Source organism: Salmo salar, chromosome 02 (genome assembly GCF_965601325.2).
Source record: "Salmo salar chromosome 02, fSalSal1, whole genome shotgun sequence".
Classification (NCBI taxonomy): domain Eukaryota; kingdom Metazoa; phylum Chordata; class Actinopteri; order Salmoniformes; family Salmonidae; genus Salmo; species Salmo salar.
This window is the reverse complement of record NC_138292.1, coordinates 93,122,964-93,141,933: the sequence shown is the minus strand read 5'-3', so window position 1 is coordinate 93,141,933 and position 18,970 is coordinate 93,122,964. Positions and strand designations below refer to the sequence as shown.

Genomic DNA, 18,970 nt, shown 5'->3' with positions numbered 1-18,970 from the left:
TTTGTTAATATGTATTGGCAATAATTAACTTAATGGTGAGGCATAAAATAATAAAACATGTATCTTTTGTCAGGCTGAATGTTTGAAATATGAGGTGATTTGAGTCCTGCTTCTTCAGTAGTGGAATAAAGACAATTAGCACTTGAATGTTGTCAATAAATGCTGGAGTGATGTAGGATTGTTAATACAATTGATTATAGACCAATTTATTATACTGAGTCCATGTGTATAGGCTGCAAGTACGTTGAATTTAAGTTGTTTTCAAGTCAATGAAAAAACGACATCTTCTCAACTTTCACTTTCAACTAAAACTGAATGTGTATTGGATGTTGGGCATAGTCTTATTTTCAACATCTTTTCAATTAAATGTTGCTAGGTGGGATATTTTCCATGCATGGAAAGGGGTTGGAGGCAAAGGACAAATAAATAAGTGCTACCAAACATAACAAGCATTTCACAAACACTACAGTGTATAAATAAGACGCATTAAATAAAACCACAATGAGGACAAGTTTTCATTAATCATTGGGTACATCGTACGAAAAGCATCAGAATTATCTTAAATAGGGAAATAATTCAAGTTCAGAATCACAACATAAAATACATAGGCATTTCATCATTAAGTCCTTTAGGAAATAATGTCTGGTGGGGTGTCCAAATCAAAAACCAAAATGCAGAAACAGTTTGTGATATATTGAAAACCTAAACATAAAATGTACAATATACACAAACATCTGCCACAATAATCATATTACTTGTATTTTTTTAAACAAGTAGCTTATAAACTGCACAAGCAGCAGAAACACTGTTGTTTTGACAAGTAGCAATAAATCACTGATATCCATTAGGGGGGAAATCAGGTTGTACATGTTGTTGAAACTAACACAACTAAAAAACACATGAAAATGGGAGATATATTTCACCTCACTGGTTAGAGGACTACCTGCAGAAGACAGTCAGCTACATTTTGGAGTGACGCATTTAAATGTAGGGGTCGCTAAACAAAGGAACACAACACTAACTCATCGATATCATGCTAAAATAATTTGTGTGACAGGAGGGAGATGAAGTTGCACGTCCTGTTAAAACTAACAGCTCAAAAAGCACACGGAATCTGGGAATAATGTGTACATCATTTGTTAGAGGACAACTTGTAGAAAGCAGCTAGCTACATTTTGAAGTGTTGCATTTTGATTCAAGTGGGTCACCAACGTGGTAAGTGTAACAACCCTTTCAGAGCCTGGATTTTCCCCAAGGCTAATATCCATATCATGTTGAAATCAATTGATGAAGGGGCAAACATTTAGGTGTCTACATTGTCCTACTACAATGTGTTAACATTCTACATTGTGAAGTTTATTTATTGATATCATGAAACAACTCCATGTATTTTCTGATATTTGATCAGAGATCTTTTATCAGATTATCTCTGGGCAGAGCTAAGAGGTTTCTCTCCTCTATGTGTTCTCTTGTGTACAGTCAGATTCCCAGAATGAACAAAACTCTTCCCACATTGATCACAGCTATAAGATTTCTCTCCTGTGTGTATTCTCTGGTGTACAGTCAGATTCCCAGAATGAACAAAACTCTTCCCACATTGATCACAGCTATAAGGTTTCTCTCCTGTGTGTATTCTCTGGTGTAGAGTCAGATTGCTAGATGCAGCAAAACTCTTCCCACACTGATCACATGTATAAGGCTTCTCCCCTGTGTGTATTCTCTGGTGTAATGTCAGTTTGCTAGATCTTATAAAACTCTTCCCACATTGATCACAGCAATAGGGGTTCTCTCCTGTGTACAGTCAGACTCCCAGAATGAACAAAACTCTTCCCACATTGATCACAGCTAAAAGGTTTCTCTCCTGTGTGTAGTCTCTGGTGTAATGTCAGTTTGCTAGATCTTATAAAACTCTTCCCACATTGATCACAGCAATAGGGTTTCTCTCCTGTGTGTATTCTCTGGTGTTGAGTCAGATTGCTAGATGCAGAAAAACTCTTCCCACATTGATCACAGCAATAGGGTTTCTCTCCTGTGTGTATTCTCTGGTGTTGAGTCAGATTGCTAGATGCAGAAAAACTCTTCCCACATTGATCACAGCTATAAGGCTTCTTTCCTGTGTGTATTCTCTGGTGTCTTGTCAGACTGCCAGATTCTGTAAAACTCTTCCCACATTGATCACAGCAATAGGGTTTCTCTCCTGTGTGTATTCTCTGGTGTAGAGTCAGATTGCTAGATGCAGCAAAACTCTTCCCACATTGATCACAGCTATAAGGCTTCTCTCCTGTGTGTATTCTCTGGTGTACAGTCAGCTGCCCAAATTGACCAAAACTCTTCCCACATTGATCACAGCTATTGGGTTTCTCTCCTGTGTGTATTCTCTGGTGTAGAGTCAGATTGCTAGATGCAGCAAAACTCTTCCCACATTGATCACAGATAAAAGGTTTCTCTCCTGTGTGTGTTCTCTGGTGTAATGTCAGCTGGTGAGATTGAACAAATGTCTTCCCACATTGATCACAGCTATAAGATTTGTCTCCTGTGTGTGTTCGCTGGTGTACAGTCAGCTGCCCAAATCGACCAAAACTCTTCCCACATTGATCACAGCTATAAGATTTCTCTCCTGTGTGTATTCTCTGGTGTAGAGTCAGATTGCTAGATGCAGCAAAACTCTTCCCACATTGATCACAGCTAAAAGGTTTCTCTCCTGTGTGTATTCTCTGGTGTAATGTCAGTTTGCTAGATCTTGTAAAACTCTTCCCACATTGATCACAGCAATAGGGTTTCTCTCCTGTGTGTATTCTCTGGTGTAGAGTCAGATTGCTAGATGCAGCAAAACTCTTCCCACATTGATCACAGCTAAAAGGTTTCTCTCCTGTGTGTGTTCTCTGGTGTAATGTCAGCTGGTGAGATTGAACAAATGTCTTCCCACATTGACCACAGCTATAAGGTTTCTCTCCTGTGTGTATTCTCCGGTGTAATGTCAGTTCGCAAGATCTTGTAAAACTCTTCCCACATTGATCACAGCAATAGGGTTTCTCTCCTGTGTGTATTCTCTGGTGTAATGTCAGCTGGTGAGATTGAACAAATGTCTTCCCACACTGATCACAGGTATAAGGCTTCTCTGTGTGTATTCTCCTTTGTACAGTCAGCTTCCCAGAATGAACAAAACTCTTCCCACAATGATCACACCTATAAGGTTTCTCTCCTGTATGTATTCTCTCATGTTTTTTAAGGTCTGTTGACTGGGTGCATCTCTTCCCACATTGAGCACAGCTATAAGGTTTCTCCCCCGTGTGTATTCTCTCGTGTGATTTTAAATTTTAAAAGGTGATGCCAACAGCGTAGCCATGATGTTGTACAACAACTGACATCTGTAATGAATGTAAAAATTTGACATTTGCCTTAAAATGATCAAGAATAGTCATATTTTGTCTTGTTTTCACATTAGTAGTAACATCGATGATTGTAGGCTAGAAATAAGATATTCATGTTGTTGAAACTCTAAGCAGTGTGCCAGACAACTTTTGGTCTCCAATATAGGCCCCTTTCTGTATTTGCTAAAATTGCAGCACGAGGGCAATTTGATTGCAGAAACTCCTCCCTGCTAATGAGGAAAGCGATAGTTATGGATGTACTATATCTGCCTGGAGCAAAAATGGTGAGCAAAGATTTTAGTTTTTCACAATGTATTCTGAATGTGAATGGGGGAAACTCAGGGGAGTAACCTCCATTACCAGGTTGCTTATGAGTGCATTTCACACTACCTTGGATTATAATTGTAAGGATATTTGAATGTCCTGTTTAATATGTTTGCTAAAGCATTAAGAATTATGTGTAATTATTGAAGAACCGCGTTAATGACAGTATCCATTTGGGTGTTGTCAATAAAGTTAAGATTTCAGTTATTTACTTAACCAGGTAGGCCAGTTGAGAACAAGTTCTCATTTACAACTGTGAACTGGCCAAGATAAAGCAAAGCAGTGCGACACAAACACAGAGTTACACGTGGGATAAACAAATGTACAGTCAATAACACAATAGAAAAATCTATATACAGTGTGTGCAAATGGAGTAAGGAGGTAAGGCAATAAATAGGCCATAGTAGCAAAGTAATTACAATGTAGCAAATTAACACTGGAGTGATGGATGTGCAGATGATGATGTGCAAGTAGAGATACTGGGGTGGAAAAGAGCAAAAGAAGTATATAAAAACATGGGGATGAGGTAGGCAGTTGGATGGGCTATTTACAGATGGGCTGTGTACAGCTGCAGCGATCGGTAAGCTGCTCAGATAGCTGATGCTTAAAGTTAGTGAGGGAGATATAAGTCTCCAAAGTCAGCAATTTTTGCAATTCGTTCCAGTGATTGGCAGCAGAGAACTGGAAGGAAAGTCAGCCAAAATAGGTGTTGGCTTTGGGGATGACCAGTGAGATATACCTCCTGGAGTGCATGCTATGGATGGGTGTTGCTATGGTGACCAGTGAGCTGAGTTAAGGCGACCTTAGCAAAGACTTGTAGATGACCTGGAGCCAGTGGGTTTGGCGACGAATATGTAGCGAGGGCCAGCCGACGAGAGCATACAGGTCGCAGTGGTGGGTGCTATATGGGGCTTTGGTGACAAAACGGTTGGCACTGTGATAGACTGCATCCAGTTTGCTGATTGGAGTGTTGGAGGCTATTTTGAAACTGACATCACCGAAGTCAAGGATGGGTAGGATAGTCAGTTTTACGAGGGTATGTTTGGCAGCGTGAGTGAAGGAGGGTTTGTTGTGAAATAGGAAGCCGATTCTAGATTTAATTTTGGATTGGAGATGCTTAATATGAGTCTGGAAGGAGAGTTTACAGTCTAACCAGACACCTAGGTATTTGTAGTTGTCCACATATTCTAGGTCAGAACCGTCCAGAGTAGTGATGCTAGTCGGGCGGGTTGGTACGGGCAGCGATCGGTTGAAGAGCATGCATTTTGTTTTACTAGCATTTAATAGCAGTTGGAGGCCACCGAAAGAGTGCTGTATTGCATTGAATCTCGTTTGGAGGTTTGTTAAAACCTCTTAGGGATAGGGGGCAGTATTTTCACGTTCGGATGAAAAACGTACCCAAATTAAACTGCCTCCTACTCAGACTCAGAAGGTAGGATATGCATACTATTAGTAGATTTGGATAGAAAACACTCTGAAGTTTCTAAAACTGTTTGAATGATGTCTGTGAGTATAACAGAACTCATACTGTATCTACATACTGTATCTACTAAAACCTGAGAAAAATTCAAACAGGAGGTGGGAAATCTGAGAATTGTAGTTTTTCTTTTGAATTCCTATCAAAACTACAGTGTCTAAGGGGTCATGTTGCACTTCCTAAGGCTTCCATTGGCTGTCAACAGTCTTTAGAAACTGGTTTACATTTACATTTACATTTTAGTCATTTAGCAGACGCTCTTATCCAGAGCGACTTACAGTAGTGAATACATTAAAAAAAATTGTACTGGCCCCCCGTGGGAATCGAACCCACAACCCTGGCGTTGCACACACCATGCTGGCATTGCAAACACCATGCTCTACCAACTGAGCCACAGGGGGGCCTGCAGGGGGGTTTCATCCTTCTCCTGTTACTAGGCAGAAAACAGGAGCTCAGTCAATGAGTGGCCTGTCTGAGGACATGGGACTTGGTGATGCGCGCCTTTCCTTCTTTTCCTTCTGGAATGAATACGCTATTGTCCGGTTGGAAAATTATCGCATTTTTACATTAAAAATACCCCAAAGATTGATTGTAAACATCGTTTGACATGTTTCTACAAACTGTAATGGAACTTTTGAGCTTTTCGTCTATTTATTTGCGCCCCCGTCTCGTGCCTTTGGAATAGTGTTCTGGACGCGCCAACAAAACGGAGGTATTTGGACATAAATTATGGACTTTATCGAACAAATGAACATTTCTTGTGGAAGTGGGAATCCTTCGAGTGCATTCTGCTGAAGATCAGCAAAGGTAAGGAAAGATTTAATTTAAAGACCCTTGCTCCCTTCGGTCTCAACATAGACTTTGATCTGAAGCCATTCTTGTGATAATTGTGATTTTGCCATTGTAATTGTTTGTTAGATACATTTTAGACTACAAATGCTATGATCGTATGCTATCCATTTGTATGTTCTTTGTATGCCATTTTTTTAAATATTTGAGTTAACCAATGATATTAGGCCATACTTGGCCATGATTACAAACACCTGTGTGTCTCTTGACACTATATAAATGACTCATCTCGCAGTGTTTGATGATACCCTGATGAAGACAGCTTTGCTGTCGAAACGTTGGTTATTAAATTTTTGCATCTGAGCTCTTAGAGTGTGCGGCTTTCCTTTATTTTCTAAGGAAAGATTTATAACACTATTTTGGAGTTTTGCAGACACCATGACTTGGCGGGTAACTGTATAGCTTGCTTTGATGGCTCTGTACTCAGAATATTGAACAATGTGCTTTCCCCGTAAAGTTGTTTTGAAATCTGACACAGCGGTTGCATTAAAAGTAGTATATCTATAATTCTTTAAATAATTGTTATGTAATTTGTCAACGTTTATGATGAGTATTTCTGTAATATGTGTGCACATTGTGTGTGAACATTTTCTGAACATCACGGGCCAATGTAAAATGCTGTTTTTGGATATAAATATGACTTGATCGAACAAAACATACATGTATTTTGTAACATGATGTCCTATGAGTGTCATCTGATGAAGATCGTCAAAGGTTAGTGCTTAATTTTAGCTGTATTTCGGGGTTTTGTGACGCATCTCCTTGCTAGGAAAATGGCTGTGTGGCTTTTCTTGTTTTGGTGGTGTCCTATCATAATGTAATGTATTGCTTTCGCTGTAAAGCCTTTTTGAAATCGAACAATGTGGTTGCATTAACGAGAAGTGTATCTTTAAAATGGTGTAAAATAGTTGTATGTTTTAAAAAATTGAAATTATTAGAATTTTGTTGTTTTAAAATTTCACGCCATGCTATTTTGTCAAACAATCCCGTTAACGGGATCCTATCTCGAAGCAAGAGGTTAACACAGTCTCCAAAGAAGGGCCAGATGTATACAGAATGGTGTCGTCTGCGGAGAGGTGAATCAAGGAATCACCCGCAGCAAGAGCGACATCGCTGATATATGCAGAGAAAAGAGTCGGCCCGAGATTTGAATCCTGTGGTACCCCCATAGAGACTGCCAGAGGTTCGGACAACAGGCCAGGTCAATGAAGACGGCTGCACAGTACTGTCTTTTAACGATCGCGGTTATGATATCATTTAGTACCTTGAGCGTGGATGAGGTGCAACAATGATCAGTTCGGAAACCGGATTGCACAGCGGAGAAGGTACGGTGGGATTCGAAATAATCAGTGATCTGTTTATTAACTTGGCTTTCGAAGACTTTAGAAAGGCAGGACAGGATGGATATAGGTCTGTAACAGTTTGGGTCTAGAGTGTCACCCCCTTTGAAGAGGGGGTTGACCACGGAAGCTTTCTGATTTTTAGGAATCTCGAACTATACGAAAGAAAGGTTGAACAGTCTAGTAATAGGGGTTGCAACAATGGCGGCAGATAATTTTAGAAAGAGGGTCCAGCTTGTCTAGCCCAGCTGATTTGTACGGGTCCAGGTTTTACAGCTCTTTCAGAACATCACCTATCTGGATTTTGATGAAGGAGAAGCTGGGGAGGCTTGGGCAAGTAGCTTCGGGGGGTGCGGAGCTGTTGGCCGGGGTTGGGGTAGCCAGGAGGAAAGCATCTCCAGCCGTAGAGAAAAGCTTATTGAAATTCTCCATTATTGTGGATTTATCGGTGGTGACAGTGTTTCCTAGCCTCAGTGCAGATTGGCAGCTGGGAGGAGGTGCTCTTAGTCTCCATGGACTTTACAGTGTCCCAAAACTTTTTGGAGTTAGAGCTACGGGATGCACATTTCTGTTTGAAAAAGCCTTTGCTTTCCTAACTGACTGTGTGTATTGGTTCCGGACTTCTCTGAAAAGTTGCATATCGCGGGGACTATTCGATGCTAGTGCAGTACACCAGAGGATGTTTTTGTAATGGTCGAGGGCAGTCAGGTCTGGAGTGAACCAAGGGCTATATCTGTTCTTAGTTATAATTTTTTTAAAGGGGCATGCTAATTTAAGAAAATCCTTATTTAGGAAATTACTTTTAAAGAACAACCAGGCATCCTATACTGATGGGATGAGGTCAATGTCCTTCCAGGATACCCGGGCAAGGTCGATTAGAAAGGCCTGCTCGCAGGAGTGTTTAACAGTGATGAGGGGTGGTCGTTTGACCACGAACACATAACAGATGCAGGCAATGAGGCAGTGATCGCTGAGATCCTGATTGAAAACAGCAGAGGTGTATTTGGAGGGCAAGTTGGTCAGGATAATATCTATGAGGGTGCCCATCTAGCTTGGATTGTAGGACGCCCGGGGTGTTAAACACATCCCAGTTTAGGTCACCTAACAGAACGAACTCTGAAGATAGATGGGGGGCAATCGATTCACATATGGTGTCCAGGGCACAGCTGGGAGCTGAGGTGGGTCTATAACAGCTGGCAACAGTGAGAGACTTGTTTCTGGAGAGATTCATTTTTTAAATTAGAAGCTCGAACTGTTTGGGCATAGACCTGGAAAGTATGACAGAACTTTGCAAGCCATCTCTGCAGTAGATTGCAACTCCTCCCCCTTTGGCAGTTCTATCTTGACGGAAAATGTTGTAGTTGGGGATGGAAATTTCAGAATTTTGGTGGCCTTCCAAAGCCAGGATTCAGACACGGCAAGGACATCAAGGTTGGCGGAGTGTGCTAAAGCAGTGAGTCAAACAAACTTAGGGAGGAGGCTTCTGATGTTAACATGCATGAAACCAAGGCTTTTACGGTTACAGAAGTCAACAAATGAGAGCGCCTGGGGACACACAGGGCCTGGGTTAAGCTCTACATCACCCGAGGAACAGAGGAGTAGGATGAGGGTACGGCTAAAGGATATCAGAACTGCTCGTCTAGTGCGTTGTGAACAGAAAATAAAAGGAGCAGAATTCTGGGTAGTATAGATTCAAGGCCTAATGTACAGACAGGGGTATGGTAGGGTGCGGGTACAGTGGAGGTAAACCTAGGCGTTGAGTGACGATAAGAGAGGTTGCATCTCTGGAGGCACCAGTTATGCTAGGTGAGGTCACCGCATGTGTGGGAGGTGGGACAAAAGAGTTCTCTGAGGCATGTTGAGTGGGACTAGGGGCTCCGCAGTAAAATAAAACAATGATAACTACCCTAAACAACAGTATACAAGGCATATTGACATTAGAGAGACATAAAGCGAGGCAAAAAGCAATCACAGGTGTTGATTGGGAGAGCTAGCTAAGACAACAACGGGTAAGACAACAACAACAGGTAAAGTGGTGATGAATGGGTAGAGGGTCAGTTAACTACACACAGGGCCTGAGTTTGAGGCTGGGGCCAACAGATAAACAAAACAGAGTACCGTGATTAATGAACAGTCCAGCAGGCATCAGCTATGTAGCCAAGTGATCATAGGGTCCAGTGAACAGGAATATATGAACCAGGGAAGCCGTTAGGTAGTCATTACTACGCTAGCCGGGAGATGCGCCTGGCTCGAGGCTAACTGGTGCTAGCTTCGGGACAAGGGCATCACCGACATCTGGCAAAGGCCAGTTGAAGGCACATCAGACGGAATTGCGTCGACAGACCAGTCGTGATGGATCGGCGGGGCTCTGTGTCGACAAAGGGTCCAGGCCAATTGGCAAAAGAGGTATTGTAGCTGGAGTAATTTTGTTTGCTAGCCGGGAGATACACCCGGCTCGAGGCTAACTGGTGCTAGCTTCGGGACAAGGGCGTTAGCCACTATAGCCACTCCGGTGCAAAGGTCCAGAGCTTACGGCAGGAATCCGGTGATGTAGTGGCTTCTAGTCGTCTTAGTGAAGAGTCCGGGAGGCGTCAGCTGTGTAGCTGAGTGATCCTAGGGTCCACTGAGCAGGCCGGGAGATGGGCCTGGCTCAAGGCTAGCTTTGAGGCTAGGTCACTCAGTAGCAGCTAGCTAGCTGCGATTATCCGGTGTAATGGTCCAGAGCTTACGGCAGGAATACGGTGATGTAGTGGAGAAAAACAGTTCGATATGCTCAGGGTTGATATCGCGCTGTGCAGACTGGCAGGTATTATCCAGGCTAAAAGCGGCTGGTGTCTGAGCTAAAAAGGTAAAGACATCTAGCAGTGGTTAACAATGACTAAATAGCTGCCAGCTAATTAGCTGGTTAGCTGCTGATGGAGGTTCTAGCTATAAGGCCTAAAAAATAGCAGATCCGTATCATAATGGGTGAGGCGGGTTGCCGGAAGGTATATTTAATTTAAAAATGGAAAAAAAGATTGAAATATATTGCAATATATTTTAAAAAAGACGAAAAAAACATAACATTTACAACACGCCATCTAGGATTACAAGATGAATCTCAGTTAAAAACCATTGGATTTAGCAAACTCTGAAATTATTCAGTGTTTCTGTGTCCACGAAAACTGTTTTCCCAGCATAACATAAGGAGCCACTAAATGATAAATAATTCGAGTGCATTTCAGAATTTAAAAAAAAAACTGTCCGACAGCAACATCCAGTATTTAAGTTGAAGTTCATCATATGACAAGCGTAACGTTATGACTATAACTACTGTTCCCTTTCAGTCGGTCAACTTCGGTACAACATACTATAGACAATCAATTCCCATGCCGACCCAAACGGACACTAAATGAAACGGCCCCTGGCAGACCACCCAGACCCGACCACGCAATTTATTAATTGTCTTTGCTTGAAACACTCCTGTCAATGTTGAGTAAGGACGCACACCTAATTACGCATATAGAAGTAGGACTAGTCTACCTGGCCTGCACGCAAATGTAGGCCTATAAATGTGCCCATTTGGGGATGTCTGATAGTATTTCTGATTGTCTTAATGCACCACCACTAATGAGTTGTGGAGCTTCTCAAAGTAATTTTTCCTTCACCTCAAACAGCAAGTAAACAAAGTCTAATCAAAATCAATTGCGTACGACAATAGTTCCTCTAAGTATTTTCGTAAAATATTTCCACTCGGCATGAAAGGGAAAAATGTAATGCTCTGATCCAGTGGAAATGTCATAAAATACCTGATTACTTCTTTTCCTTTGCACAAATAGCCGACAGCTGTGTCTGTCCTGAACTCACTGGCGCGGGAAACTGAGGGCCGAGAATATTTTATACAATGTTGCAAGCTTGCTATCACAAGTTTCGGAGGACCCAATTGATAGTTGATACAATGTTTCAAGTTTATTTTTACATAGTTGGCAATGGCAATAAAAGTTACTTTTAGATTTGTATAATTTTCATTTAGATTTAGATAGAATGTAGATTAATCACAGACAATGATTTTGAGATACTATTATGAATTAAACTGTTCCAGTAAAATATGCATATGAAAATCATAACTGGCACGCAGATCGGTAGAAATGGTAAGATACATTGTCACTCTAAATGGAAAAGTTTTACGACCTCTGGTGTAGTCAATTACTGAAAAAAACTTCAGGAGCAAAACGGCAGAATTTACGAAGTCCAGCAGCAGCGGGGGGAGGAGGAGGGAAGAGTTTTTCTTGGTTAAATTGGTGACTGGCTCCCTCGAGTAACTTGTGTATCTGTAATTATTTAATCAAACAGCATGCTTACAGCATCAGACAAGTTATGTACATATAGTTGATTTTATTAAAACACATGGAGCGATTGGTAGAAAGAACAGATGACTCTTGGTTGACCAAGAGATATTTTAGTTGGGGACAGCACTAGAACATGATTTTGGGGCTCCCGAGTGGCACAGCGGTCTAAGACACTGCATCTCAGTGCTTGAGGCGTCACTACAGGCTGTATCACAACCGGCCGTGATTGGGAGTCCCATAGGGTGGTGCACAATTGGCCCAGCGTTGTCCGGGGTAGGCCATCATTGGAAATAAGAATTTGTTCTTAACTGACTTGCCCAGTTAACTTGTTGGGGATAGGGGGCAGTATTTTCACGGCCGGATAAAAAACGTACCCGATTTAAACTGGTTACTACTCTTACCCACAAACAAGAATATGCAGATAATTAGTAGATTTGGATAGAAAACACTGAAGTTTCTAAAACTGTTTGAATGGTGTCTGTGAGTATAACAGAACTCATATGGCAGTCAAAACCCTGAGACAAACCCTAACAGGAAGTGGAAATCTGATTTGTGGAATCACTTTCAACCCTTTGCCTATGAAACACACTGTGAGTTAGGATTCATTTAGCACTTCCTAAGGCTTCCACTAGATGTCAACAGTCTTTACAAAGTGGTTTGAGTCTTCTCCGGTAAAAACTGACCGAACGAGAGGCCTGGAAAGTTTGTCATAGAGGGAGGGCCATTACTACTATGATGCGCGTGCCCGTGGGTACTCTCTCGCTCCGAAACGTTTAGTAAGACAATGCAATCGTCCGCCTTGAATATTTTTGAAGTTCTGATTGAAAAAGGCCCTAAAGATTTATGTTATACAACGTTTGACATGTTTGAACGAACGTAAATACATTTTTTTTTGCACATTCGTGAGGACAAGTCCCGCGCGCTTCGTAAATTATGAGTAGCCTTCCGAACGCGCTAACAAGCTATTGGGACATAAATTAACAACTTTTTCGAACAAAACTACATTTGTTGTGGACCTGGGATTCCTGGAAGTGCCTTCTGATGAAGATAATCAAAGGTAAGTGAATATTTACAATAGTATATTTGATTTTAGATGAGTCCAAGATGGCGCTAACCTGTATCGCCTAGCCTATTTTTCTGAGCATAGCACCTCGTTTATTGCAAAGTGTGATTTCCCAGTAAAGTTATTTTTAAATCTGGCAATGCGGTTGCATTCACGAGATGTTAATCTATAATTCTTTGAATGACAATATTATATTTGATTCACCGGAAGCATTTGAGGGAAAATATTTTCTGAACGTCACGCGCCGATGTAAAATGCTGTTTTTATATATAAATATGAACTTTATCGAACAAAAAATGCATATATTGTGTAACATGATGTCCTAGGAGTGTCATCTGATGAAGATTGTCAAAGGTTAGCGCTGCATTTAGCTGTGTTTTGGGGTATTTGTGATGCATGCTAGTTGCTTTGAAAATGGCAGTGTGATTATTTTTGGCAGGGTACTCTCCTAACATAATCTGTTTTGCTTTTGCTGTAAAGCCTTTTTGAAATCGGACAACGTGGTTCGATTCAGGAGAGGTGTATCTATAAAATGGTGTAAAATAGTCATATATTTGAGAAATTGAAGTGATAGCATTTATGAGGTATTTGTATTTCGCGCGACACGATTCCACTGGGTGTTGACTAGGGTGGGACGCAAATGTCCCACGTTGCCCAGACAGGTTAAATAAAGGTAACATATAAATAAGTGTTTTTTGACAAACCGTTTTTCACAAATCCGTCAAGGCACCAACTTTGAGAAGGGTTTAAAACAAAGGTTTCAAACCAATTCATGAATGTAATTGAATCTAGGAATGTTTCGCCTTTTATGTAATGGCATGAAAAAATTGGCTGAATATTATACAATGACTTATCAACAGCTGTAATAATTTGACCCCCACAGGAAATCTACACTGGTAATTCTAGAATATACTATATAGTCTAGAAACCTGGTTAAACTATCATTATGACATCATGGATGAATTCTAGAATATACTATAAAGCCTAGAAACCGGGTTAAACTATCATTATGACATCATGGATGAATTCTAGAATATACTATTTAGCCTAGAAACCTGGTTAAACTATCATTATGACATCATGGACAGCCAGTCTTTGTATTCATAGTGTAGTGAATTCAGGGGATAGCCTGAAGGTTGCTACAATAGCTTTCTCTTTCAATTTGAGAGTGATTACATTTCTCCTTCCCCCATCCCTCAGCTGTTTACCAAACCAAGCCTCTAGGCAGCCATTTTGTTGCTGTTTAAAAAAACTCACACAGCAATCACTCAACCAATCTGCGGTTCAAACACTGTTTTGGTAATAAGATGATGGGTTTGGAGAAATGTAACTACTTTCAAATGCATAGACAGACCTATGGATGCAATGACTGACCATCCATGATATCAACATTACAGTTTTAACCATGTTGAGGCTGTACAGTGTTGATTTACATTGTTTCTAGATGTTGGAGTAAAAAAAAGCTTATTTGGGGATCTGATGGGGTAAACTAAGCTCATGAGGCATGTGTTATATTCTTCAAGAATCAATGGCTATATATAAATAATTTAAAAGTCCAAATATGGATGTAGAAATTTTATATTTCCCCTTTAACACCAAACATCAGTTCAACAACTGCAGAGTTTGTGCCTCTGTTAAGACAGTACTTACTAGTGTTAATCGGGGAACGGTTTCTCAAAACCATCTTATGGCTAAGTTCACCGTTAGAACCATTGGATGCCTTAAGTTGCGTTTGGAAAACCGGGCCCAGAAATCCAGTTTCTTCCTCCTCCTTTATCGACGTAACAGTCATCTCCTCCTCATCTTTCACTCCATAAACTGCATCCTCCTCCTCTTTCACTCTGAACGAGTCTTTTTCTTCTTTCACAGTAACGGCCTCACCCTCTACTTCTTGTTTTACTGTGACATCCTCCTCCTCTTTCACTCTGAACGAGTCTTTTTCTTCTTTCACAGTAACGGCCTCACCCTCTACTTCTTGTTTTACTGTGACATCCTCCTCCTCTTTCACTCTGAACGAGTCTTTTTCTTCTTTCACAGTAACGGCCTCACCCTCTACATATTGTTTCACTGTGATGTCCTCATCTTCTTTAGTAGGAGAGTAGCTCAGTGACCGCATGGTCGGCGAAGTTAGCTAGGCTAATGCTAACTTAACCAGCCTGCTAGTGTGGTGGAAAATTGTCTTAAGAATAACACTTCTTACAAGAACTTGTACATTTAATATAGACTTTAATACAGAGTAGTAAAGCCGAGCCGGTCCGCGGAACAACGACTCCCTTCCTTAGGCCCCGGCTCTGCTTTTATGCACATACAATACATAGGTCCACCCTTTATGTAAATGAAGTAAAACCATGCGTTCTGCCACCATTTTCTTTCAACCCAATGGATAACGCCCTCATCTGCTTTTAGCTCTAACATTTTGGTGGCTAGATTCTCCTCATATGGATATGAAAATAAGGCGTGCTTTGCATGCTTACGCTTGGCATATATTTAGTCATGGCCATACATTCAGCTTGCCTGGCCGTTGCGTGGTTCCTACTTGGGGATGTATGGCCACCTGTTAACCCCACTCAGGGTCAGCTGCCAGTCTCCTCTTTCGCTAGCTAATGTATTTCTATTTCTTTCCCTCAGCAGTCTCCCACATAAATCCCTCCTCTGGGACTAATTAGTCCCACATCAAACCTGATTAAACTAGAGACAATAAGGATGGAAGCAAAATAATAGATACATAGAATAGTAAGTGTGTTGAACGAAATGTGAACAGATAAAACATAATCATATACTGGACCAAACATCTCCAATCCAATAACATGGGTAGGAGTAAAAGATCCAGTCAGGCTTAAAATAGTAAATGAGGATACACATAACAAATTAGTATACTATGAAGAAGCATGAGCATGTAGTACATAGCCTTGCCTGAGGTTATCTCAGTTATGTAGAGTATAGAATATAACAAGAATTTAAAAGAATAATAAACATAATAGACCTAATTAAAGTTAATATTCTTACTATGAATCTGAACAAGGCCTGAGTGAGCAAAAATAAAAGTTACAGACAACATTCCAAATTGAGACACTCTAACACGATTCTTCCTCGCGGACCCCTTTCTAACAGAAATTAAGCATACATCACTCATTACTGCTAGAAGATTAAGGGCATGGTCCGTAGACACTTGTAACCGGAATACCTTCTGTTACCTAGCGTGTAATAAATGATCCTCATTTTAGGAAGGCAAAACTGGCTTAAATTTAAAAGAAAATGCATACATTTATATATGTATGAAAACCATAAAACAAACATAAAATACGACATACACTTAAGGTTTGTTCAAAGTCATACCAGAATTTACGTCATAGGGGCACATTCCTTATTTCCACATATAGGGCAATCCTCTCTTTGACACATTGCACAGAATAAGGGTTCAGGATGATGGTAATGTCCATCATTGTCCTCTTGGGAGCACCACTTGCAACGCCTGGGTTGCAGACATTTTTTGTGTACATGGACAAGCACTATCTCATCCGAATCGGGGTCTTTGGCATACACAGGAAACCCACCAGGACGCCAATCATGGCACTCATAACCTCCCCCAAGAATTACCCCATGACGACAGTTAGGATTACCAAAAGGGCAATCAAGGGGTCCTCCAACAGCATTGCAAGGTTTTCCATACTTGTCCGTATAATGTCCAGGGTTACCAGGGACAGGATTGATTATGAGAGGTGGATCCAGTATATGTTCCTTAAACTTCTTTCTTGACCCCCTCTTATGTCTAGGGCAGTGGTTCTTAACCTTGTTGGAGGTACTGACCCCCACCAGTTTCATATGCACATTCACCGAACCCTTCTTAATTGGAAAAATAAAATTCAAAACATAGGTATATATTTTACTGGTGCACAAAATGAACCGTGCATCAACATCAGTGTTCAAAGAACAAAACCATTAAAACATGATTTTCACACAAAAACAAAAACATAATAATGAATATTTACTGCAAATCAGTGTGACTTCTGCTGTTGCCTTTCAGAGACCAGTTCAGAAATGCGCGGCTTCACCTTGGCAAGTGCCACTCTCATGTCATTTTCGCAACAAAGTCTGTTCCTTTTCTTCGTTTTTATGTCCAGCATCCTCGAAAAGGATTGCTCGCAAAGATATGTTGTAACAAACGGTATGAAAATCTCCAGAGCTTTCTTAGCAATAACAGGGTACGTTACCATTTGTTGACACCAAAACGTTGAGAGCGTTGTTGTTCTGAAGAGTTGCTGTTGAACCTGGCTCTGCTGAATTTCAATGATTTCATTGAGGTATTCATCATTGACATCTGTTGTCTCAACACTAAACGTGAACGGCTGTCTCACCCATGCTGGATATGACTCTCTTGTAGGGAAGTATCCGTCGAGAGACTTTGCAAGCTCATCTAAGTGCGTGGCAATTGCTTGCTTCAGTTCCGCGGGTACAGAAATGTCTCCGATTCCAGATACATCTTCGATCTTACTTACACAGTCGTCCAGCAGGGGAAAGTTTGCGAAGTTATCGTTCTCTGTTCGTCGTTTCCATAACGGTAGCTTTTTTTGAAAAGCCTTCAGGTTTTCTTCCGCTTCGATGATGTTGACTCCACCGCCCTGCATCTGTTGATTGAGATGATTGAGAGCTGCGAAGATATCAGCCATGTACGCTAAAATGAGAATGAACTCAGAATTTTTTAAGCAATCTGCATGACGATGTTGGTGCTCTTGCAAAAACAGGGCTAATTCCACACGCACGGCAAAAACACGATCCAGCACCTGTCCCCGGGATAACCACCGAACGTTAGAATGGTACAGAAGTACCTCGAATTCAGAGCCCATTTCTTTACACAGCTCACTGAAGATGCGGTGCCTCAGAGCACTATTTCGCACATAGTTCACGCATTCCACTACAATTTTTAATACTTCTGCCAGTTTTGGAGGCAAGGTTTTTGTTGCCAACGCATGCCTGTGCAGAATACAATGCGTAACAATGATGTGTGGTGCATCGGCTTTCACTAGCGCACCAAAACCAGACTTTCTTCCCAGCATGACTGGAGCTCCGTCCGAACAAACTGCAGAAACCATATCCCACGAAAGATTGTTGTCTTTGAAGAAGTCATCCACAAGTTTATTCACATCGGCTGCCTTAGTTGTTGTCGTAAGAGGCTTACAAAATAAAAAATCTTCCTTTATCACGTCATCTTTCACATAGCGCACAAATACAGCAAGCTGGCTTAGATTGGAAACGTCTGTGGGCTGAATTTTGCCGGGCTTGAAATCAGATCTGCAACTACTTGAGCCAAGATGTCTTTGCTCATGTCCTCTATTCTGTCGCTAATGGTGTCATTTGAAAGAGGAATTTGGGATAACTTAACTTCAGCCGCTTTTCCCAGCATGATATTCGCCATCTTCAACACAGCTGGTTTTATGAGTGTTTCACCAATGGTGTGTGGTTTGCCCTGCTTTGCGATCAGGTAAGCAACTTCGTACGATGCTGTGAGGATCGGTTTGTTGATGGGTACAAAGCCGAGAACAGGCAGAGTAGCCTTTTCATCGAATCTGGCTCTCTTCACCTTGAATTCAGCGAGCGTTGTGTTCTTGTATTGTCCATCTCCATGCAGCTTAAGGAAGTGTTCTCTTAGTTTTGCCGGTGCTAGACTAGAATTGCTCAACTTGGCATTGCAAATCATGCAGTTAGGACGCTGACTCTCATCACGTACATGTGAATCCATATTGTACATATTCGTCCGACCACGTTCTTTTTTTGCTCGACATAGTTAGTATGAAGGGATTAAAATATTAAGAAAGAAATCACACGACGTACCATCACGACAGTCACAATTCGACTACTGAGCGCGCCAAATTCCCTGCAGCACAGATAGGCCAAGCGAAGTTGCGTGATCACCTGTAGCCAATGATGGCCAAGCGGGGCGTGTCATCACGAATCATATGAGTCGGGTGTGTGTCTTGACCTCCGCCGAACCCCTGAGACTGACTCACCGAACCCCTGGGGTTCGATCGAACCCAGGTTAAGAACCACTGGTCTAGGGTCTGCTCCATGTACTGCCATCTGTTTTTAACAGTGGTTTTGACCACAAGTGATTTAACCAAAGGCACCACACAGCAAAATACAATGCCCAATGCTACTAGACCTCCACCCATCATAATGGCCAGCCTAGTAAACATAGCACCCCATTTTCCCAAAGCCAGGTC

The 18,970-nt window shown here is 41.4% G+C and overlaps 1 protein-coding gene across 1 annotated transcript; it reads right to left on the bottom strand.

Moving 5' to 3' along the window:
• Positions 1-1,298: 1,298 nt before the first annotated feature.
• On the bottom strand, positions 1,299-18,489 carry LOC145864267 (uncharacterized). The gene is made up of 6 exons (XM_082969702.1): positions 18,052-18,489; positions 17,579-17,923; positions 17,108-17,377; positions 2,566-2,897; positions 1,821-2,397; positions 1,299-1,756 (listed from the first exon to the last, which is right to left on the bottom strand). Exons 1-6 carry the CDS (start codon positions 18,487-18,489, stop codon positions 1,424-1,426), a joined length of 2,295 nt encoding a protein of 764 aa, XP_082825828.1. The 3' UTR covers positions 1,299-1,423.
• Positions 18,490-18,970: the final 481 nt, after the last annotated feature.